We start from the raw sequence: 25597 nt of genomic DNA, 5'->3' as shown, positions 1-25597 counted from the left end.
TTCGTGTTACGGCTCATGCGGGCGATGCGTATTGGGCTGTGATCCATGCTAATCACTGGACCGTCTCATAGCATGTATACGGATATTGTGCACTCTTGTTGATTTTTTGTTTTTAGTATTCAATGCCAAATTCTATCTATAAAAAAAGAAATGATGTCTTGAACAATAACCCTAAATGAGTCTAACTGCTTAGAGATGCAGAAATTACCAAATCTTTGTCACTTAGGTACATACCATGCCTAAGCAGTAGGCCGAAGCGACTCAAGCAGAATGGCCATACACTCCCAGGAGATATAAGTATCCAAATTCTAAGATCTCAGGTGCCAGTTCACTAGGTTGAACTGCCTCAGATTTAGGTGTCTGACGTGACTGTGTTGCTGAGTGTGAAGGTCCAGCCTATCTGGAAGTTTCTCATGTGGGCTACTGAACATCTCCAATGGCATTGAGCACCAAGGTTGTCTGACTCAAGTTAGGGTCACCAGATGAGGAGTAGCACAGACTTGCTTCATTTTCCTGACCATGTATGGAATGAGTGGGAGGGGTGGAAAAGCGTAGGCAATTATACCTGACCAGTTCACCTGTAGTGCATTGCCCATGGACTGTGAGTGTGGGTACCGGGAGCCAAAGCTTTGGCATTTTGCTTTTCCTCAGATGGCGAACAGGTCAATGGGTGAGATCCTCATCATCAAAAATATCTGTAGAGTACTTCTGGGTGGATTTCCCAGTTATGAAATTGTTGATGCATCCTGTTGAAGAGGTTCACAAAGTCATTCTCCACCCCAGAGAAGGTGCTCTGCCAGAAGATGGACATTGTGGCAAATTGTTCACTACCAAATATGCTGAGCTAGTTTCAAAAGTAGGGGCGAGTGTGTACCCCCCGTTTCTGAATCTAATAGACTGCTCTCATGTTGTCCCTGCATATAAGCATCAATTTATGTCTCACCATGAAGTAGAATGCTTTGAGGGAAAAACGGCCAACAGTTCCAGGTAGTTGGTGTGCTCCCCCTGAATAGGGGGGATCCGAGTGCCTTCAAATGTCATTTTGCCAAAATGTGCGCCCCACACCAAGAACGAGGCATCAGCAGTAATGGGCACCTGCAGCAGAGGGTCCACAAAAAGCTGCCTAATAACAGGATGTTGCTGTTCCACCATTGCCAAATACACTGAGAGCTGGCCTTTATCTACTCCAGATCTTCCTATTGACTCTCCGTCTGCAACCAACAACTGGTGAGGTAATGCTAAAGTGGGTGCATGTGCAATCTGGCATACAGAAGAATTACTATGCAAGATGCCATCATATCTAAAAGTTTCATTACTGCAGACTAAGAAGAGCAAAAAAAGAAAAAAACAAGACAACAGGCCGTTTCCATCTACGCACCTATGATCAGGAACAACATCCCTGTATACATCCCTGTATACACCAGGACCGCCTCAACACTGCTCTAATTTAGGAAAGAGTTGAAGACCCACCTCTTTAAAGAACTGTACATCACAATGCATTAATCGTCCATAATCCTGCTTTCGCTCACATTAGACTCCAACTATAAGCTTGCTTTTGACCATGCACAACGCTCTGCTGCCATTTGGATAGGGTTGTCCAACAGAAATACCATATACATACATACATTCATACTGCCAAACACTCTATGAAGGCCCTTGGGTTTGTGGGGACCATTAAGGGTAGTAGTGGCATTGCTGTCCATTTACCACAAACCATAGGTACTTGTGATGAGCAGCATGGATAGCAATGTGGAAATATGCAACTTTGAGATCTGGAGAAGTGGGAAGACATCCTGCAGAGTTGTCATGTGAAAATGTTCCAGCAGGCTATACTAATTAGGCGGACTCCGGTCTACTTCCGGGAAGAGGGAGCTTTCTTTCTTTAGAATGAGAAAGTATAGTGAATAGACACTCTCTCCATGTTGATGCAGGAGCACTGGCTGTGTTGTACTCCTTTGGCGAAGCCCTGTAACCTCTTCTTGTAAGAGAACAAGGTGGTCTTGACTTCGCATGTGACCACGTGGTGGTATGTTAGATGTGATAATATGGAATTATAGGCAGTAGCCCTGATGGACAAATGCTAGAACCCTTGGATTGGAGGTAATTCCCATCCAGCAAGGGTGGAAATCACTTATTCTCCCACAACAGGTGGTAGATGATCAGAGGGGGGTGGATTGAGAGTCAGTGCCTATGAGTGGGGGCTCTGTTGCCCTTGGTGTTATTGATTGTAGTGCACCCATGGTCGTGGTGATCACAGTATCTTTCTTGATCTTAACTAACATTTTGTCCTCTTGGGGGACTAAAGAGATGCTCCCAATCAAACAAGATGTTAAGAAGGTGATGTTGCACCTCTGGTTTAAAAGACGCAAAGCAATGCATGCCGTCGGAGCCGGATGCTGTTGTTTACACACAGGAGGCAGTGTCTGCTTTCAAGGAACGCAAATATTTGCATTGGAAATGGTTTTCCAACTGCAACTAGTTCCTCACCCCTCTTTCTAGGACCTCAGGTAGGTTCTGTAGAAGGGCGTTCATTTCCTCCCATTTATACCTGTTGCATCTTGAGAGTGAGCCTACTGAGTTGGTGATCCGATACTGGGTAGCTGTCCCTACTGTGGCTTTATTTGCCAGCAGCCTTAATGTGCTTTCTCTCTTTATCTGGAGGGGGCATCTCCTTTTGCTTGAGTGGATGCCCGCTTCCTTGCGGTATGTACTACAAGAGAATTGGGAGAACATGCCCTCTTTTAGAGATGGTCATTGGGGGATGCCTTGAATTTCCGCTCTACTCTTGGTATAACTATTTCGGCTCTGACGGGATCTTTAAAATTATCTTGAGCATGCCCACGAGAATTGGTAGAAAGTAAACGGTGCGTTCAGTCTTTCAGAGAGTTTCAACTAAAAAGTTATCATTATCGTGGCTGGTGTGCATCTCAACGTTATGATGGCAGGTCACCCTCTGAATCACTGCTTGATAGGCAGTAGTATCATCAGGGGATGGCTTAGTTGGATGAGGCTTGAGGTCTTACTCATCTTGTGGTTCAAAGCTGTAGTCGCCCCATAGTTCATCCCCAAACCCTGTTACATTTGGTTATTCATATGCGTACTCCTCCCCATAATGACTCCCTGTGTCACAGAAAGAGTGGACTGATCCCTCTGGAGACTTTGGTGGAGGGTGTGGAGAATATGGGAATAGTAGAGGCAAAGGGGGAAATGGGGTGGAGGTAGGGCTGTGTGCCTCAGTGCAAAAAGCAGTTAATGAGGGCTTGTACATTTGTCATTGTATCCCTTAGGCACTGCGTGCCGAGATTCATTGAAGGGGGGATCTTCCTTGAAGGGAAGCCTCCTTGTCTTGGAGACTGGTGACAAACTGCTTGAAGCATTTCCTTGGGTGGGTTTGAGAACATCTTTCCATCTCTGGATGGATAAAAATCCACTTTTGCCCTTCCAGTTCTTCTGCTAGCCTTCCAGAGATGGGTGAATCCCTTCCATCTCGGCATCAAGGGCCTAGAAACTGGGCCTTGAGCACTGCTTCAGCACTGATTTCAGCCTTAAAGGTGGAGAGTCAGCAGCTTTCATGGCTGAGGCTGTAGTGTGGTGGTTTTCGACCCCTTTCTTGGGAGCTTGCTTGACATCGAAGACTTGTCTTGGTATCGACCGGAGCCCAAAGGCAGTGGTGCACCAGATGATGAGGCTTTCCCTTTCAAGTTTTTGGGGCTAGATACCCGACTCCTGTGAGTGTGTTGCTCTTACCTAGGCACAAAGGCATTTAGGGCATGGGGCTTTGAAGAATCACTTGGTGGCGGGGTGGTATTCCTGGCAGGCTTTGGTGTTGTCCTTGTTTTCGAACCCCTGCATCAATGCCAGAGGTATCCCATTGATTCCCCCACTTCAGAGCGACTGAAAATAAAATCTGTGGCCTGGGCATCAGGTGCGCCAGTACACCGGAGGGCTTTGCCTCTGCTATTTCGGCTTTGAGGCAGTTTTATTCAATGAAGATATCTGGTGTATCGGCAGAGGACTGTTGCTGCATCTTCAAGTGCACCCAACGCCTTTCCCTTCTGTACCTTAAGGTCTTGTTGCAGAGACAGGCAATACAGGCCTCTTAGAAGGACTTGTCCGGCTCAGGGGAGGGACACATTTTCTTGACACCATAGAAACCAGCCTAAGCTTTTTGGCATAGCACTGTGGGCAAAAACAGAAGGGTCTTTTTTCCTGCAGCCAGTACCTGCCCGCATTCTATGACCTGTTGGAGATCGATAAAGACTGGACTGAGTCCTTGGTCTACTGCATAGGCTGGCTTCACCTCAATTCAATAATTTGCGGTCAGTCGAGGAATTGGCCCACCACACACAATGATTGTTCTTCAATCATTGATGTCAAGATAAGCAAACAAGGAGGACTGACACAGGCACAAGGAACATATTGTTCCGGAACTGGTACTGAACACAGCTGAACCTGATGGCGATTAAGGTTGAGTCGGAGCACTGTGGACTAGAGGAGTCATACAGTATCCCATGACTCGAAATGTCTTGGAAGAAAAACAGCTTTTATAGATGGCAGGAGTATGCATAGCATGTGAATCTACAGCCACACATTCTCCTAACATATTAGTATAGCACGTACACACTGAGCACTATTGTAACCGTAACACTGGCCTTATATAAAATGTTATGCCATAGGTTGGAGGTGGGTATCAACGGATTTCAATTTTACTCTTCTTCCATATTTTTCTTCTCTATCCCGAGTACCCATGCAAACTGCGACCCACATAGGCAATTTTCATTTATCCCTGCAGTAAAGCGCTCACATGAAATACAAACATACACAAACAAGCATTTACAATGCAATGGTCTCGGCATTGTTAAAGTTAGAGCTATTGGCATTGCTCATGACATTATTTTTGTTTATGTTTTTGTTTTTAAAACATTTAAATAAACGGCATTGTTATTTACAATGTCAATAGCTTAATCTGTCTCAAATGCGAGACCTATTGCATATGCACCCGCACACAGAGCCACCTACACAGAGCCACCTACACAGAGCTATTCACATAGAGCAACCCACACACAAATAAGGCTAGTACACAACACTTGCATCACCAGGGGGGGGGGAGGGGGCAGGCTAGTACACAACACTTACATCACCAGGCTAGGCTTCCATGAGGAGGGGAGGAAGCCGCCTGTGCGTGGGGGGGGGGGGGGAGCACTATTAGCAAGGGCCAGAAGGCATTAGTGCTCACATGCCCACATGACAACCCAGCGAGAGACTACCGATTTTCGGCTAGTCTCCCGACCCTCTATGCATGCACGCAAAACGTTCTGATGCTTCGAGCAGTATCCGTGTAGCGATTCAGGGGGTCTAGAAAGGGTATAAAACCCACCAAGCACCATTAACCAGGCCAGTCGGAGACCTGTGACGAGTAAGGGGCGGCTGTGTGTCTGCTCGAGCAGCTGTTACCGCCCTGGCTCTGCCATTTATTACTGTGTTATATTTCTAACTTGTACTTGGTATGCTTATGTACCATGCGTTTGCTACCTCTTGTATCTTGTGTGCTCTTGATGCATGTACCATTGTCACTATTGCCTCAGGTAACGTAGCGTTAACTTTTGTAACATGTTCACTTGTCCTTCTGTTCCTACTGTGAAGCGCTCTGACACCCCCCCCACTTGGAGCTGCTTGCCACAACTGCCCAACAACTGTATCCCTCCTCACGACTGCCCTCTCCCCGTGCCCCCCCCCCCCCACCTTCCTCCCTTCGAGCTGCGAAGATTTCTTCTGGAAACCTGGCCCAGTTTATTAGGGTGACATGTGTCTGCACATGAATAACTGGGGATGCTATTAACTATTTACCAGTACTGCCCAGAAATTGTGGGTTTCGTCATTATTTTCTTTAAAGGAAACATCACATTTGTGAATGCGGCAGAAAACGATAGCCTTTAAATGGGTCAACTTGTGTAAATCAAGCGGGAGCATAACTCACCCGCCTGTACCATTAGGCCTGTAAAGTTGCAGCTCTGACGCCCCGCCCACCGCCTCATTATGCGGTAACGATGTTATGGAAACGCCCTAACACTCCTGCCGTTCGCTGTACCGTACGTGCGCAACAACAGCCGTAGTAAAATAAAGGCGCATCCCACCGTCTTTTGCCGCCATTCTGGCACACTGGCGTATAATTCTACCACAGGCGCAGCCCCCACCATCTTTTATGCGGTAACGGTAGTATGGAAAGGCACCGACATTCTCGCCGCTCTTCCCGCCCTACGTGCGCAACCCTGCCTAAGTAAATTAAAGGCGCATTCCGCTGCCTTTGCCGCCATTCTCGCCCACTACCATATAATTCAACTGCTTCCCGCCAAATTAGCAGTCACAATAGTTTGCGAGAAACGATAGCTCCTACCCCTACAATTACCTCGTCAATCCCAATAAATGTAAAGTTTAAAAATGTTCCTCCACCGTAACAATTATAAAACAATGATCAGGGTGATTTTGTGCAATCCGCAAGAAAATTTAACATAGCAGGGTCATATCTGCAGAGTCACCAGTCACCTCCGCCACCCAACTGAGTGCAGCCTCTGCCAGCCCATGCATTCCCGTCTTTACCGCCCAGACCGCGGCCATTATCCCGGCCACAAAACCCTTCGAAAACCCCACTGAACCTGTCCCCAGCACGCGATGCACAACCTCCACTGTACCCGCCGCTGCATGTGGACTGCTGATGACAACCTCCCAACTTCCCCCCTGCTGCACCATCCATGAACAACTCCCGTGCCTCGCTCTAACTTTGCCGTCCCACTCCGGCTTTAATGCGCCTCCTTGCGCTCCCCTTCCCCTCCCGCTGGGGTCTGTCATGGCTAACCTCCATTGACCGACACAAGGCGGTCTTCGCGGCAGATGGCATACTTATAGACATGTCTCGCTTGTTTCACTTCTATGGGGGTGCCCGCGGTACAGATGTCTGTCTCCCTTAAAGACATGGCTCACCTCATCGACTCCTGTGGGTTGGCCTCGTAGCACACAGCACAGACATGTTTTGGCAACATGACCTCAGGGGCTGGAGAGCCTGATACGCCATCACCGCCTTTCTCCGAGGTCAAGCAGAAATGCCTCGGAGAAACGCAGCGGCATTTTCGGATTGGGGGGCGTGTTTTTCTTTCTCTCCTCTTGCCATTGGCTAAAATGTTTACATTCCAGAGGAGAGAAAGAATCGAAAAAACACGCCCCCGAATCCGAAAAGGACGGGGCTTGTTTGGAGAGACAAACCTCTTCTCCAATGGCCAGCATTTAAGAGGCCAGCCAATGGAGAAGAGGAGAGAAGAGAGGCGGGTTCAAGCCCATCTTCGCCAAGTCATTAAATCTCGCAAGCGCAGCCTTCGCTAGCCGAGACCTAAAAATGCCCACACATGAAGATAAGCAAAGGACCCGAGTTATGAGGGACTGGAAGGACATTTATCACAAAGTGCTGGTGGGCAGCTAAAAGGCCTATTTTCTTGAACCAGAATTTTTGCCAATACTTCAAGTGTCCACAGAACCGGGGATGTACAGGTAGTACCCAGTTGTGCTCAAGTTAGGGATTCACTGTGGCTGAAAGGCCACCCTCTTTCTTCTGCTAACGAACATCACCTGGAGTATGTGGAGCATTTTCAATAGACTTGTAGACCATCGAGTTCACTTGAGAAAAAACATAGCGCAGGCCAAGAAAAAGAACTTATCAAAGTGGTACAGCTTTTTCACGTTATGACAGGGACCTTTGCCTAAAAACTATTATTGTGGTAAGAAGTGCAAACTCACTCTGAGTGGTACTCTGGTCAAAATATCTCCGGAGCTTGTAATTTCTTGGAAGGTGTTACCCATCTCACAGCCTATCTCTTGCTCTTCTGTTCTGCTTTCGCAGTACCTTCTTTGCGACCATTTTTGAGGAGCCATGGGGTTATCGATTTACTGTAACCCTGGCATTGTGAGCTAAGTACCCACTGGATGAGGTAAATGAGGTGTTTTGCTGTGACTCATAAAAAGGTCCGTTTGTTGCAAGACTCCCATAGGCTATCTGTGCCAGTGGGATTCTTTATAGCGAGTCGTCCATTTGCAATCCAAAACACGGTTACTGTTGCGGGGAGCTTTGATGCCGTAAACTAGTACCACTTGATTGTGGCCTGTAGCCTGAAATCCTGAACCATACAAACCTCTTTATTGAAATGAGTATCAGTAACTGTCTTGTGGCACTGCCTGCCCTTCTAATGCAGATTTTGCTTTTGATTGCCTCTGGAGTCTTCTTTTCTCTGTGCGCGGTAGTCACGGCTGACCTGGAACTGATTTCTCGTCTGCATGCTGTTCTCCCACTCAGTGAGTAAGTTGCGGTAGCCCTTAATGTTTTATGGCCTATCTAGTATTGTCCGGTGAGATGAAATAGGACCAGGCGGCTCTGAAGGGGACACGCGTGCACTAGTGTGTCTTTTACAAAAAGCATTTATACAGAGTCACAGTCACCAGTGGTGCATCGTACCTTGCCATGGCCTTTTATATGAGGGGGGTCTGTAAGAGGTTATATGTTTTACTGGTGGACAACGTTATGGTCTTATGACATTATAGAATGTAGATCCTATAAAGAAAGATGCCTGTGACCCTGCATGATACAGGGTTCTTATTTCTCACCAGGAAGTTCACACTCCTACAGTTCACATTTTTGATCAGCTCGAAGTCATAATACAGTTCATATTTCTTATTCAGTTCATACAACTCATCTGTAGTTCACACTCATGATACAGTTGATACTAATCTACAATTCTCATCTGTGACCCCTACATCCAGGTCAGCCAATGGGATCCCACTCAATTGTATATGGTCTACAATAGGGTTTTAGTCAGAGGAATGTTATCCACAAAGCATTCGACTTCCCTTCAATTTTGGTATTTCAATGATTTGTCTAGATTGAAATAGCTGTCTAAAAGACAATATAAAGCATTATTCAATAGCAGAGGCAAGTTGTCACTAATGATGGTTTTGGTGTTTTAACAAATGCTGGATTCGATGTTTTTTACTGTAGACTTATTTCTACATTGCTCCATCTTCATGCTCTGGATTTCAGAGTTTATTACACTTATTTTTCATCCAAAATGGTGCTAAAATACCAGGCTAATATTTCATGTATCAGGGTGGCTGTAAGATGCCTGGTGCTGCTTTATTTTAGCAAAGATAATGAACTTCATCTGGGCACTGTTCTTGGGCATTTTGGTTTGGTCTTTCCCTCACTTAAAAAGTCTTGCTGTAAAACTCTCTTTCTGGGGGTACTTTTATCTTTTGAAGGAGATATAGTCATTCACTCCCTTAATTGCCACCTCCTTTTCTGCTATCCAAGCCAAGCTATTCCTATTCCGCACGTTGAGGTCTTTGGAACATATACTTGGCATACCTCATTGCCATTTTCATCATCCTAGGGAGAGAACTTGTGATGAAACCGTGGACAAAACTAGATAGGAGCAGTTTTCCTTAAGCATTAAAGTTGGATATAAAAGCAAATTCACAAAAACAAATCACAATTTGTTAAATACAGGTAAAAAAAAATCCTATTTTTGACTCCATGGTTACCTTTGATGGAGGCACCTACTCTCTTATCCTCTCTCGTTAGAGACAGCCTAAATAATTATCCAGTTCGTAAAGAAAAAAATATTACTTTTCTGTAACTTCGGCTACTGGGATTATGTAATTTTGAGACTGTGGCATTTTCTGCATGATTATGGATTTGTTACATTTGCCAGGTAATCCATCATCTGCTGCATAATTATAGATTTCAGCAAAAAAAATGTTCTAGCTCAAATGGATCAAAAGTTACTGAAAACCCAGCAACAGGTGTTGCTGTGTAGTGGGAGGCCCTTAGCAAAGGCTGACTGGTGACTTGGTTGCTTATTTCTGTATTTGAGTGCCACAATGGTACTAATAAGGAGAAACATTTGCCCAGAAAGTGTTACCGTGTAAAAATGCCAGAATAAGGAGGTAATACTAACACAAAATGAGCATCCTAAACCGCATAATCTGCCTTTTATTTCTTTTATTGCTACGTAATGTAGCCAAAGCTGCAGTATAATTTGGTCCTCCTCTGTTGCACAATTCCAGTGGTTGAGCCGGTAACCGATTGCTTTTGTGGTAGATCAAATTCTTTCCACTCTCTGCCATCTAGTGGATGGTGTCTGAAAGTACAACTTGTTTTTGTCAGCCATGCTAGCCATCAACACAGGCGGACTGCCGGGGTAAATGTAATATACCCAGTTGGCCGGATATAATAAAGTTTTCAGGTTTAATACACTACTGGTTTGGGGCCACTTCAGTGCATGCAATCCCCTTCCTATTTAATAGCATCACTAACAGTAAACCTGTTTCTAATGCTGTGCTATGCGTTGCACCTTAGACAAAAATGTGACATTCCATTTAATAGACTCAAAAAGTACTTTTTTTTTCATTTTTAACCCAAAGAGTATCCTTTTCAGGACACACAAACATCATTCACCGAGGTAGCTTGCTTCATCATCGGGCCAAGCTCCCCGATGGAAGGGGGTGCTAAGCCAATTGGCTCAAAAAAAGGAGCACTTTTTGGAGATCTTCTCTGCGATCATACTAGTCACACATCAAGCGGCTGCACCGGCTTTTGACATATGACTTGTAGACTCCTGTCCTCACTGATGCATAGCACCTTTCTGTGCTGCAGCCTCTGCATCCCAGGCTCCCATGCACACAAAGCTGGCAGTGAAAGGCATCCTGTACAGAGCTTGAGGCATTCCACCTGGAAGCATCGCACTTGGCTCCTGTCCATAGGCATGTCCAATGTAGCTTCCTATGGTTTTGCCCAAAAAACAAAAATGCACTCAACAGACTCCACCTTCAATTTCGTTTTTTCTGAGCTGTGAGTGCAAGACCACACATCATGGTGGATAAATAAATTAGGTGATGGAGCAGCTACGAGGGGGACTGTGGGGTTTTGTTCAACATTACAATGAGTTTGATGACAGATTTATGCACAAAATATTAAAATTGGTTGTCCACACCAATTACTAGATCAGTCATAGCACCCTACAGCATGAACGAGAAAGAACCTGTGTTCCTACATCGTTGGCTACAGCCAGTCATACACAGTCCAATGACCAACAACCACAATCTGTGTCACGCCATTCCATAAGGCTAACAGATCTACACCACTCCATACACACTTACACCGTCCCCATAATCATGCGTTTCACCCCCTTGCACAACAGACAGCACCTCTGCTCTTTTCAGAAGCAGGTACTGGGGTGCTGCTGCTTACAATACATCATAGCAATCACACAGTGTGTTGTTTGGTCACTCACCTACAAACCAGCCATCATCGCATTGCTGCATTACATCCACCAAGTCACCTTCCATGAGCTCCAGCTCATCCTCATTGTGGGGGCTGTAGTGGTAAAGTGCTCGGTACCTGCAGGACAAGAGTAAGACAAGAGAGGGCTCAGTGTTTGCTCTTTAGGTTTCTTTTAGCAGCACTCTCAGCCTTAACCAGCAGATGTTACTTAAGGTTTAACTTTGTTTTTATTGGCATTCAGTAATAGTGGAACAAACATTCCATAAGCCTGAAATATGCTTTTCGCTATACCTTGCATATTCAACCTTAACATGCGATACCTGGGCGCCCCCAACCTGGACTCGGGGGGCCAACTAAATTGTCCAGAATGATAAGATATAGTCCGGCATCTTGCGCCAATACTGAGATAGCAATGGCTTTGAAGAAGAAAAGTAACAAATATCAACAACAAAAAAAAAAAGAACAGATCCCCCCCCCCCCCCCCTCTCGAACTGGTGTGCTTGGGAATGGCTGATCTAACCACTATTAGCGGGGCAGGCATACATGGACTACCACCTTACTAAGTCAAAAACAACAGTTGATGGACAGAAAGCAGAACAATGTCATACATTCACCCCAGTACAGAGATCTGGGCCTAAATCCATTGCTTTTTTGCTCACCATGCCATTCCAGTTTGAACCCAGCCATATGCAAATCAGTCTTGACCCTGTGCCTCATGGGAACAGTCCAGCCCGAACTGCCAAGCCAGGTCCTCCCTGGACTGGAACCAAGCATCCTAGGACCGGCTTCGGGGTTTCACCCCTCTTCAGCCAGGATTGCTTGATTCCAGTGGCATGGAGAGCACAGGACTCTCACGTCTGACCAAATGTGCAACATTCCGTCCATCATCTTGTGTGTTTTGCTGTTCGCCCTATGTGGGAAGGGTATGCCCAGACGTGGGTCCCATGCTCACTACGCCACTGGAGTCAAGCTATCCTGGCTGAAGAGGGGTGAAACCCCGAAACCGGTCCTAGGATGCTTGATTCCGGTCCAGGGAAGATATGGCTTGGCAGTTCGGGCTGGACTGTTCCCATGAGGCACAGGGTCAAGACTGATTTGCATATGACCATGTCTGAACTGGGGAGGCGTGGTGAGCAAAATAACAATGGGTAAAACCCAGATCTGTGACTGGGGGTGAATGTTTTGCCAATGTGCAACATTCCGTCCATCATCTTGTGTGTTTTACCTTACTAAGTCGGCAATGCAGAGCTCGGCATTCCTTTCCGTTGACAATAGTGAATGGAGCGGTTGCCAGGTTTCACTGAAGCTTGTCATGGAGTTAGTGAGTGAGGCCTATATGCGTTCCATACCCAAGATATACCAAAGCCTGTGTAGCCACCCTAAATAAGTCTGCTTCACGCGCGTTCCCCAATGCGATAAGATGTTTTGGAGAACCACCCCCAACGCCATCCCCATTTGTTTCCCCTTGCGGGACCTTAGTGGAAAAGTCAGCGGATTAGGTAGGCCCAAGTCAACATAAGCAGGGAATCTCGGGATCTGCGTGTCAAATTGGCGATCTACATCGTCCAGTATCGCCGTCCAATAACTCGTCAATTCTGTGTATTCCCATAATAAGTGTATCAACGTGCTATCCGCCCCACACCCACACCGACAGGGTGGGCTGCGATCAGGGTTCCCCCTGTGAAGACGGACCGGGGTCAAGTCCAAGATACTTAGCCACTTTAACTGCCGTCTCCCTGCTAGCAGTATTGCGTGCTGTGCGGGTAGCACGGTAGTAGATATCAGTCCACTCCTTTGCTGTGAGTTCTCTCCCCAATTCTCCCACCCATCTCCTCTGACCGGCCGTGTATTCTTTTGGGGCTTGAGGGCGTAACACATCATAGAGCTCAGAGATCATTTTCTTATCCGTGTTCTTCGTGTAAAGCCATTTTTCAAATTTCGTCAGCTTCCGAGAGACCTTCGGTAGCACCTCCGTATCGAGTAACCAGTGTCTCAGTTGTAGAGGGATGCCATATTCTGCACGTATGTCCCGGAAAGATAGGATCCCCTCCAAATCAAAGAAGTGCCCTGCTGCCTTGCATTCCACCTCCCTCCATCTCGGGAACACCGTTTCGTCAGCTCCCGGGGTAAAGTTCCAGCAGATGTTACTTTAAGAGCAGAATATCATTCCAGCAGCACTCCCAGCCTTAACCAGCAGATGTTACTGTAAGGACAGGATATAATTCCAGCAGCACTCCCAGCCTTACCCAGAAGATGTCAGTGTAAGAGCAGGATACCATTTCAGCCGCACTCACAGCTTTTGCTGCAACTGTTTAAATCTTTAGCAAAGGCATTTCAAAGGTTTGAATTTGACTTTCCTCTTCCTAACGGCCTTATTACTTCAGCAGCATTTCTATTCCTGGTGATCTAACCATCCGAGCACCTCCATTTGGCCATGCCTCCTGAAGTATATATTTGTTTGCTTCCCTTAAAACTTGGAGGTGAGTTATAGAAATACTAAACTAGTTAGTTACCTGTAACAATCCTTTTGCAGCTTGATTCTCACACTACGAAACTCCAAATATTGTAGAAGAGGATGATTCACTGCTCTACCCCAGTCCTCGATTATTTAGAATAAATGTTTATTTCTGAGGCTTGTTCTATTTACAGCAAACATGGGCCAGTAAAAAATGCCAGAATATAGTGGCGCAAGTGAAATGCTTTTACATGCCTGCTAGAGTCTGAGGGGCAGTGACTGACAGGGACCACTGGCCAGTATGAAGCAAGAACAGATGAAACACTGACCAGTACGTGTTACTTTACAAGTGGTACCTGGCTCTCCATCACCCGGGTCTGAATTACATCCACCAGAATCCCAGCCCAAGCTGCACTAAAGGTGGTGACTTCAACCCATGCCCCACGTGTATCTGTAGGAGCAGAACCTGGTCTCTCCCCAGCAGCACTCCCAGCCCGGCCAGCAGGATACCAGGGCCCTGCTTCCCAGGGGGCCTTTCTGTCTCAGGGTTAGGATCTGCAGAGACTCCAGCAGGTGTCCTCTGTAAGGCATGTACTTGTTACTTTATCAGCACTTCTACATGTGGCCAGCAGATGTCAACATAAAAGCAGTCCTTGGATTTCCCTGCCCAGGGTCTGCATTTCAGGTCAACATTTGTCACAGAGCTCTCCCTCTCCAGGTGTCACTTAAAGGGTGCAAAACTCTCTTAACCTCCCCCAGGGAATGCTCCTTTAGTGATAACTGGAAAAACAGTATTTGGCTCCACATCCACAGTGTTGATGTAAGAGCACCGGGTTGCCTTCACTCCACAAGGTCCATGGTCTCTCATACATAAACACAGTCTTGGCCTGTAGGTGGCCCTGTAAAAGACTATTTGGCTCTACGTGTCCTAAGGTAGAGCCAAGTAGCCATTTCAAGCGTTGCACTCCATGCGCGCACGTGTCCCCAGTTCCGTGGGCGAAGTGGGCAGGATAAGAAGGGCACGACGTGCCCATACTTTAAGAAAAACAGTTCCCCCCTACTTTCTGGGAAAAGATAACCATCTCGGGACGGTTAATTCCGGGAACTGAAAATCTTCAGCTGCAGTGTAAGGGAGAGAGTCTCGTGGGTTGTGAAACCGAAGACAGGCAGACAGCTAAATGAGCCTTCTCGCCAGGGTGCCTGCTTATGTGAAAGAAGTGTAAATGTGCACAGCGGGTCAATATGCAAATGTAAAGGGCGTTCGGAAGCCGGTATTGGCTATGATTAATAGAATCACTTGACGCTTCGTGAGGACACAGATTTCTAGTTTTTTCAGAGGTATAGGAACAAAGTTACCAACTGAGCTGTGAAATGTGTGCTTTTTAAAGGTCGTACCACAGGCCCTTGCACTGCAGGGGCCTGTGTTAGCCCTTAACTATTCTCCAATGCACCAACCAGGATTCAGTTCCATGGCTCTCTGGTTACAGACACAGACCTCTGCAGTGCAATAACTAATAGAGGTTTCATAAAGTATGATAGTGCATTTACCACTGATTAACTTAACGTGCATTCATTTTACATTTAAACTGTATGTTATTTTATATTCACATACCTGAAGACGAAATACAGGGGGAAAAATTACTGAATATTTGTTTTGTTTTTAGTGACGCCCCTGAGCCCGCCCCCACGATTACTCGCCCTGCCCCATTATGCCGCAGCATCACAGTTCCCTTACTTTTTTTTAATGCACTTTGACTGCTGCCTCAGTTTATTTCCTACCCTCACACCTAAGTGAAACATGTCATGAACTTACACATCCCAGTGGATATCAGAGCCGTTCCTGGGCATGGTGCCTCCCGGGGACACCTGGGGAAGCCGAGACTCCTCTGTGCGTGGATGGTTGCTACTTCCAGACTTGTCCCAAGCAGAGTTCTGCAGAAAGAAACACAAGATGGTGAACTGCGAAGCTCAAGCACAAGGGCAGAGAAACCAGCCAGTAACACCGACACCATGCAGAGGGGCAGAGGAAACAGCCTTTTAACAATGACCCACACCTTTAGGAGAGAAGCCAGTCCGTAACACCAACATTATTCCCAATGGCAAAAACCGCAGCTTACAATATTGATACCAAGGACAGGGGTTCAAAAACCAACTTGCAACAGTGACACAACGCACAGAGCCAGATAAGCCAGCCTGCAATGCTGACACCAAACAGAGGAGCAGAGAGGCAACTTTTCAACGCTGATATCAGGCACAAGGGCAGAGAAGCCATGCTGTTACTCTGATAGTATGGACACAGTCAGAGAAGCAAGCCTCTAACACTTACATCAAGCTCCAAGGCAGATAAACTAGTCCGAAACACTAACATGCATTGGAGCAGAGAAGCCAGCCTGCTGCACTGGCACAAATACAGGGGCAGGAAACACAGCCTGTAACACTGACATCAAACAAAGGGACAGAGAAGCCAGTCAGTAGCACAAGCACCATGAACACAGGCAGATAAGCCACCAGCAGTGCCAGGGCCACCAGAAGTGTTTCTCTTAAGCCACAACTTGCAATTGAAGTCTCCAGTAATGCCCCGACCTGTGATTTGGCGCAAGATTATACTCAGTTGTGTTTAGAAGTTCTTAAACCTCCAGTGTTCTGAGAACGTGGAACACCAAGGGATGATCTCAGTGGACTTTCTGAGCTATTAGAAAGGTAGATTTGTAAACTAAGCTATTTCTGCAATTGATCAACTTTTATGTTTTTAGGAGCCTGCATCTACATTACAGAGCACGCGATGTGTTATAGTACTGAGAAATAAGAGACACGCTCTAAAATGTTAGTGCCCATACCACTTTTAACTATATAAAACAAACACAAAGTTCAGTGTAGTTATGATTTACTCAAATGAGGCTGCCTTACTCGAGGAAATCGGTTAAGGTTCCACGACTATGAGAGTGTATTTGTCCCTAGAACTGACATATGACAATGTTGCATAGGACAAGCTATGTGACCAACGTGGGGATTTAGACTCCTCCACGTGTGTAAGGGGGATGATGTGTGCACTGCATGAGTTGGTCAATAGCATTAAGTCATGGGGATCCGACCTGACCAATGCCTCTTTGCTCTGTGACTTAAAGCAGCCCAATTAACCTTCAATGCATGGAGCCTATAGGTCTCCCTGCAGTAACACATCAGGGAGCTTCACTTATAAATAAAGAGTCTCAGTCTCCCATGGTTACAGAGCAGTGTTTCCCAAACTGTGGGTCGCAGCCGATTTATGGTGGATTGTGAAAGTCCAAGCAATACATAAAGATGCCTTTAAATTATGTGTTTATCTTGTCACATTTGCTGTGCTTCAAAGACAGAGGTGAAATGTCAGGCTATGTCTTTTGACAAGTTCCTGCTTATTTTGTTAACATGGGGATCGCCATTTACAGACTCCTCTCACTTTGCAGCCAGAGAAAAAAAATTCAAGTGAAATATGTTACAAATTTGCTAGGGTAGAGGTGTATGAAAGGAAAAGCTGTGTGACTTCAATTTTTATAACACACAACAAAATGTAAGGAACTGTAAATGAACTATACACATTCAGCAGTTACAAAGGCAAAAATTAAGCAAATATTTTTGTAATTCTGAAGTGTGACAGAGAGAAAGACTTTAATAGGATCAAAACAAATCAAGATACTTTACTTGGTGATGCAAAAATTATAAATACTCATTGAAACCCGATTTGCACACATTATCATGTGTGTGCAATATACGTTTTTCAGTAAAATTTTGTCTGTGTAAATTTAGAGACCATTTCAATGAAAAATGTGCTGTCTGTAAATGACAGTTTGCTACCACAAGTTCCTATAGTTGCTTTAAAAAAATTGCTGTGTGATGTCCATTAAAGCTAGATGGGTTGCAAAAGTTTGTCAATCTAAAAAGTGGGTAGTGGTTCTAAAGAAAAGTTTGGGAAGCATTTATATAGAGAATGAGGTAGTATATATGTATTATTCACAAGATTTGAGGTCTCTAAGAGATCCTCTAACAACCGACCTGATCAGTGTGCTGCACAAGTACCATGCAGACTGTTAATCTACACAGTGTAGACACTGGAATGTCCACAGCCGTGCATTCGGTTTACTCACCCTCTCTGCCAGTTGAACAAAAAGAAATGAGAAATGCACAGTGAATATATTCCCATATCCATCAGGTTTGCCAAACCTAGCTCTAATTTAGAAAAGAGCGCATGACACATCTCTTTAAAGTCCACCTCCGCTCTCAGAATCCATTTTCCCATCAAACATTTGGGGAATGTGCCTTTGACCTTATACAGCCATCTGCTGCCTCTCACTAGGTTTGCGTTACACAAATACCACATACATAAATACATTGATCCTCACCGCAGCTGTAGTATTGTGATGGGCACTGACCTGAGGTTGCGACATCCTGATCGGCTGCGCTGGAGAACGTGTAGACTGTTGATGATGAGGCTGGACAACAGGACTGTGCAGATTTGTGGCTCTGTGGTCTGGGCCTGGTACTCTTTGGTTCTGATTTGGAGACGCCTGCTGTAGGTTCCTTGGTGGCTGGTTACTGGGGGCTACTTGTTCTTTAGGGGCTGCTGGGTAAGTGAAGCTATAGCCCCGGGGGGAGGACGACAGCATGCCAGTGTCACCTTGCTGGAGGCTGGGCGAGCCCCCTCTGTGGGGAAGGGGAGAATGTGAATTCTTCATGGCTTGGAGTGATGGGGAGTCTAAGGAACGATGAACCACGCCCAAGCCGGGTGATGGCGCCTGGACGGAACTCGGAGAAGGACCCCGTGCAGCAGGACTCTGAGGTGACGGAGACACTGCTGGGCTCAGTCGACTATTATGCCCAGATGTCAAAAGTTTAGGAGAGCCAGGAAGATCTTCAGATCCTTTTACACGTGGCTCCTTCACCACTTGTACATAGTTGGCTGGGAAGATTCCCTGGCGGCTTGTTCCAGAGATGCGGCCCTCATACCAGTTCTCATCTACTCGCCGGATCAGGCTGATCTGCTCACCCTGTGGGAAGGAGAAGCAAGTACGAGTCACCCTTATGGCTCTCCTCTATATTCTTATAAATAAAGCGCTCTCCCACAGCAAACGTACCGGCACCATTTTATCCAAGCACACTCGAGCCTTTGATTCAACAATATTTCTCAAAGATCATCCACAACACTCACACACCATTCAATACATCTCTTCTGCAGGCAGGCTCCTACACAATGCCAGGCAACCCTATATGACCGGTATTCATACACCGTTCTATGGAGATTCAACGCAGCCAGGCAGTTTTCAACAGTGCTGCCCACGAACAGAGGCAGGGCCTGCAGGTGTTGTCAGCTCCTTGGATGGAGTTAGCGAGGACTCCAGGGCTTCATGCAGCATTGACTGCATACTCACGTCTTACCTTTCGAAAGGATAACTCCACAGGAAGGTCTCCTTTAAAGGTGTACTGCGCGTGGGCCTCCCCATACTCCAAGACCTGGATAGTGGGGGGCTTGATTGGCTTAGGAATCTCAGTTGGAGGGAGTATCTGTCACAAGTAACAAACAAAAAAAGTTAGAGGGGTTGAGAGATGCACTAGTAACTCTAGCTTATCTAAAGAGCAGCAGAAAATGCTTAGGCCTTAAAGCTGGGCAGACAGACTACAACAGAGGAGCTTTGCTCTGACAGAGGAGCACAGACCTAACAGAGTGAGTAACCCATTCCAGGAGAACCAAACTGTGTTCAACCAAAGCTCACATTCAGAGAGCAGGGCATATCCAGATAGAAGATAAATGAGAGAGCAGAAGCAAATAAAAGTGATACAGAAAGACAGGAGAGAAAGAGAGGGATGCTCTCTTCAAGAAAGAACCCTGTAAAGAGATGTTCCCCTAATAAAACAGAAGTCCTACTAGAAGGGAAAATCTGCAAAGGGACGAGCCAAACACAACATGAGCACCCCAACAGAAGAGGAGCCCATATCAAGGGTGAAAACCTTGCTAAGAAAAAGCAAGACCTCACCAAGAAAGTAGAAACATCAGCGAGGAGGCCAAATGAGACAGCATACCCAAACAAGAAGATCCAATGAAGATAACAGTACCAATAAAGAGAACAGATTCAACTGAGACAGCAGACCCAGACCAAAAGAAGAGTCACATACAAAGAAATAATTGTTACCAGATAGAGACGTCTCATTCCAACTGAGAAGTCCTATACCAAGAGGCCCAGTCTCATACCAAGCCAGCAGTCATCTTCAAGAGAGGACACCCTCTGAAATGTCAGTCACACAAAAAGAGGAACCCCCACCAGAAGAAGAGCCCCTGCTTAGGGAGGAATCTTTACACAGAGAACAGAAGGCATGAGAAGAGCATTTACTATAGAGAGAGTGGACCTCTCCAATATATAATCCCACATGAAATGTGAACCTCACCAGAAGAGAAGCTCTTGCCAAGGAAGGAGCCATGACCAAAAGATCAGTGTGAGCAGATCTCATCTAGAGCGCCTGAATGTATGCATCCAATTAGGGGTGTGGAATTTTATGAACTGTCTACTTGTCCAAGAAACAAAATGCTTTGGAAATCTACTTGTCCCTTTTGGTGCCATGCAATAAGGTGAGCCATTATACAGCATTCTGTTATATCGGAAATATGATAATAAGTTCTCTAAATAGGACTGTACTTATTTAAGATCATAGTTTGAATTCTGTTAATGGCAGAATCCTTGTGATTCTACAGGAGTCTCAACATACCTTGTCTCAAGTTATGTCAACTATTTGACTATTCACAGGCTGTCCATATGGAGATGTTTCTTTATGAATTTCCTATGTTTAGACTAGCATTCTGGTCATGGTAAGGTGTTGAATAGTGAGTGATGGCATTTTTTTCCGTTCACCTCTGCCTAAAAAGAAGTACAGTTTAGTGACAGGCCTGGGTGACCAATACTTTACTTTGTCCTTGTTTTTTCTTTCTATTCTCCATCCTTTTATATAAACCCTTGTCTCTTTAAGTTAGGTCTTTGGGTTAGAGTAATTCAAAACCAATTATATCTTTACTCTATTTGGCCATCCCAGTGATTAACAACCAGTTTGTTAAAACTCCCAAAAGACTGTTTGTCTTGGAAATAAAGGCAGAGACGAGGTTGTCTGCTCCTCAACCTCTAAAATCCCTGAGCAGGTATAGCAATTCCCCTCACTCTGGTTCTGTTTTGGTCAAGCGTGTTCCTCAGTGTCAAACGTTAATGTACCATCAGCAACTCTCAAGTACACAGTCATGTGTTAAAGCACTGTTTAGGCTCTCCTGTGCAGCACCACAACTCTCTTATGTGCAGTCACACATTAGAACATTTGAATGTTGGGAGTTCCACTGCAGGCAGTTGTGTGGTAGAGCACCAATAATGGTGCACCACCACTATATAAAATATAGCATGACACCAATGTTGCATTGACCCAACCACTATATTGCAAGGTGCCAATAAAATTAGATGCGGAGTTAAGAACAGTAGTTATACACTTAGCTTGACAATGCAGCGATAGACGATTAGTGAATGTGATATTTTTGTAGGTCGATTTGAATGACCTCGATAAAGTACCGTACATCCCAATAATGGCTGGTTTGGTCCTTCTTCTCCAACATTCCAATGTTCATCTTTCTGTTTGTATGATTTAGGACATCCTATCCTCGGTGGATGAAATGTTACAGCAGCATTATAACCCTTTCGCCACTGGCTAGTTGGGTTGTTGATGGCTCTCTCCATCATTACAGGCCTTTGCCCGTTATTCAGGCCTATCAATGAAGCAGAGGGCTCTTACTGTCTGCCATAGCCTTTGGCAGTGGGCTATAACTATATATTATGTCATTATCACATTTCTATTGGGAACACTGCCATGTTAAAGCCCCCAGTGTAGATGTTCAAGTGTAAAACCACATTAGTGCCCCTTCACAGACTCTTATACATATCCCTTACCTCCACGTAGTTGGTGGGGAAGATACCCACTCTCCCATGATGCTCCCCTTCAAACCAGTTCATGTCCACCTGCTTGTGGATGTATACAATGTCGCCCTTCTGCACGGTCAGCTCCCTGAAATGTAAAAGTGCCAGATGAAAGGCGGAATAAACCAACAGTGAGGGAAAAGGGGGCAGCACCGGTATTAGCTGCACATCATCTGTTGAGAGGAGCTCAGAGAACATTGGACATTCTGCTCCTAGGCCGAGACCTTGCTCGAGCCAGGAGGGCTCCATGTCCTTACCAGTACACACTGAGGCTGAAGTGCTTTATAACCGGGACAGGAGGGACTTCCTGAATGTATGGTAACACGGTCCCTGGAGAAGGGCTATTGGGCACGGAAGGCCCCTGTCTTTTGTGGAGGGCATCTATGGATACAGTGATGTGGGAGCCCTTTTGAAACTGTTTCCATGGATGTTGTGGTGTCCACTGGATTGTGGGATGTGGCTCTCTGACATGTTACCATGTTTGCATCATAAGGAGGTGTACCTCTGTCATCTCTTTAGCAAGGGTGACTTAATTCACATTACTGATGCAGAAAAGTTGTATAAGCGCATTATCCTCCCTAAGGGATTTAGAATTATTTTGCTTGTAAGGAAGTTTATTGCCTTATTCAGAACCCAGAAGACTAGGTTTGATATGGAATGACAAGTATTCAAGTTAATGATCAGTCGCTAGAAAAAGGTCTACTGATCTAACCATGCAACGTAAGAGCGCAGATGAGAGGTCCAGGAGTATTTGTAAAGGGAAGCACCCAGAAAGGATGTTTATAATCCCATGCAGAACGCATCTATCATTTGGCCAATAATCTCTGGAATGCAAATTAAATACCTATAATTTGGGAGAGTTGAGCTTGGAAAAATAATTTACAAATGACGAATCAAGAGTGACAGTTGGAATGATATGATACCATGAGAGGACATTGTCTGATATATTTCTGTTGACAGATCCTGTCCAAGGGGACAAGTTCATGAGACTAGTCTTGGGAGATGGGATTCTTGGTACTTACTTTGCGGACTGAGCTTGAAAGTCAAACTTGACACGAGCAGCTTTCATCTGGAAATCAGGAAAATACTGAAATTAGTGAGCACAATCATAGGATTTGCACCCTGCACAAGGATGGGATGAACCTGCTGCACATTTTTGTAATTGGTGCCATTCACACTCATCGAATGGCCAGACAAGGAATGACAGCCTTGAGCACTCATGGAGTTTGCCATTGCGCATTCACAGAATGTGTCGCAAGCATATTAACAGCACATGCGCCCAGCACATTGACAGAGCGAGTGTCTTACAAACTGACAGAAAGACAGCCACACATCGCTGATTGTCTTATAAGGTTAGAAACCTGCACTCATTGGGGTGGGGAGATGAGCATCCTGCACAATCAAGCAGAAAGCTGACTGCAAATTCATGGAAAAAGTGCCCAACAGTTTCACTGAATGATTTGCTTTCAGACTTGCAGAAAGAGTGCAAGCGCATTTACCTAGTGAGTGCCCAGCACACTGATCGAGTTAGCTTCCACCACACCAACAGAATAGGTGCCCAGTGCGATCACAGATAACTAGCTTCTTGCAAAGTAACAGAGTGTGTTCAACATTCACATAACATGCTTCCTACACGCTCTCCAAAGGAGTACTCTTCCTGATACTCTCAAAATGAGTTCCATGCATACTCACAGAATGTTTAGCAAGCATACTCGTAGCCTAAGTACTAAACCAAAGAGTAATCAAATGCGGACCTGAAGTTGTGGGTGCTACTGAGTAACTGAGGGAGTGCTAGAGACTTGTAGAGGAACCATAGAGACTGACACAAGACCATCATAGAAGATTAAGGGACCTTGGCTGACCAATGAGAACCATTGCAGACTGACAAAGCGGCACTGCTAGAGACTGATCCTGGAGTGCATGGACCCCGCAGGGCTCCCTCCGACTACAGCTCCCTCTCTTCAGTAACCCCGATCCTCAATAACACATTGGGGACACTGGCATAATCACATTTTTACCAGCTGTGGGTTTCCTAGAACTCTGGCAGACTTTTGTCACAGGCGTTCCTTTGGTACTTTACAGTAGCAACTGAGAAGCATCTGCGCTGCTGGGGTTTGTTTTGAAGTTGTTTGCGAGCATCCTTGTTTAAATAGCAAGTTTGAAAGGAAAGTGGGAAAAGTGGTCAAATAGTACCTTGAACACATGCAAATCAAGGGTTAGTTCTGCTAAAATCCATGGTATCACAGAATTTAAGGAAAAGAGACCATTTTTTAAGACGCAAGTTTCTGCTGTAGTCAATATTTTTATGGATATAAATATATGTCCTGTGATGCTTAGTCCTCAGATGGACAGCACTATATGTCGAAGCAGTTATAACTATCTGACTTGGTAGTCAAAAACCTAAGCGCAAGGGCCCAAAGTTTCTCTGAGGAGTCCATCAACGGTGCCGCTGAGTGCCAGAGTGGATGACTACCAAGACACTCTACTCTTGATTTCGCCTCATCGCACTTTCTGCAACCACCCAACACTTCGTCTCTTTTTCCTAACTCTTCTGTGTTCTTTTTCATCACTGATTTCTACCTTTATCATTGTTTTCCTATGTTTCTCTTTCTCCATTTCCCTCCTTTCTCTCTCTTGCTGTGGGTCAAAATCTAATGCAGAAAAATAAATGCCAGTCCCCGTGCGCTTGGTTCATCAGCATTGGGCTTGGCTTTCCGCCCTGAAACCCTCCGGACCCTGATCCGTTCTCGCCCATAGCCTGTTTTATCAGCGGTTACTCACCTTCAATTGATTGGCCCCATTCGCTGGATTCGTGATTCCCCACAGCCAGCGCAACCCGCGGCTGTAGCTACATCGATCACCACCAATTTGCCTGCCCACCAACCGTCATGTCACTTTTCTGTAACCAGGACTCATCCTATGTAGGACTGTTCTCCTCCACAGGCATTTCTTGTCTAAGATATATACAATTAAATTCATGATGATGATTCCCATGTTTTAAAGAGGGATCGAAACGTAGTCGACATGGAATACCATGACTATTGCATTTTTGTTTTCATTTTAATAAGGATAGCATTGGTACCTTAAATTAGATGAGCTATTAATTGTTTATTATTTGTGTACTTACTTTATAAATGTCTGAGTTTTGTTAATGTAATTGTTTGTTGTCCCATGTATTTTCCCACTATTTATGTTTATTTTTTTTTCAACATTTATTACAGCCTTTTATTGCTTAGTTTGTTTTCCGTGGCCATAGAAATTAATTGACTTCTATGTGTATTTCTGTAAAGTATCATGTTGGAAGGGACTGATTGTTCCTCTATAAAGAACTGTACCCATGGTCCCTGACAAACCTTTGGGTTCCCTTATCTACGAAACATTGCATCAACTATGAAGCTGTTTCCTTCCAGCAATAACTCGCAGGACTCAGTTATTTGAACAAAGTGCTTACCATAGCTTGATGACGAGCTGAGATGTCCACACGGTAAAGCTTTGTGAATCTGCACAGTGTTGGACAAGGAGCTACTTAACAAAAATCAGCTAACGAGGGGTTGCCCAAGAAAGTCATGGTATTCCCCTTTTTAGGTTGAGCATTCAAGACCTCTTGTATATGCTTTAGTATATACTTATTATATACTTATATGTGTATGCACTATGTGGGCTCTGGAGATCAGCCCTAGGACTGGTCTGTTTCCGCTTAGGGACTTTTTTTTCTGTTCAACTGCCTCTATTTAACTGTCTTGCTAGACGACCAGCAGAGGTCAGTAAAATACCAGAATTACTTTCTGCTGAGAGACTTTCTTTTTTTAAATGGTTCTTGCAACTGCCTCCATTTAACTTTCCTGATAG

General features: G+C 45.3%; 1 protein-coding gene across 8 annotated transcripts in view; it reads right to left on the bottom strand.

The window, feature by feature from the left end:
• The window catches only part of SORBS3 (sorbin and SH3 domain containing 3), a 328992-nt gene that overhangs the window by 9075 nt on the left and 294320 nt on the right, over positions 1-25597 (bottom strand). For all 8 annotated transcript variants that reach the window (XM_085633985.1, XM_085633983.1, XM_085633981.1 and 5 more), the window contains 6 exons: positions 22771-22817; positions 21722-21836; positions 19185-19310; positions 18182-18796; positions 15589-15707; positions 11331-11437 (listed from right to left, as the gene is read on the bottom strand). In XM_085633985.1, the coding sequence (XP_085490111.1) occupies positions 11331-11437; positions 15589-15707; positions 18182-18796; positions 19185-19310; positions 21722-21836; positions 22771-22817 (1129 nt within the window). The remainder of the gene's footprint in view (positions 1-11330; positions 11438-15588; positions 15708-18181; positions 18797-19184; positions 19311-21721; positions 21837-22770; positions 22818-25597) is intronic.

The sequence above is a fragment of the Triturus cristatus genome, chromosome 11, assembly GCF_964204655.1.
Source record: "Triturus cristatus chromosome 11, aTriCri1.1, whole genome shotgun sequence".
Lineage (NCBI taxonomy): Eukaryota > Metazoa > Chordata > Amphibia > Caudata > Salamandridae > Triturus > Triturus cristatus.
The sequence above is the reverse complement of the archived record's forward strand: the minus strand, read 5'-3'. Positions and strand labels throughout refer to the sequence as shown.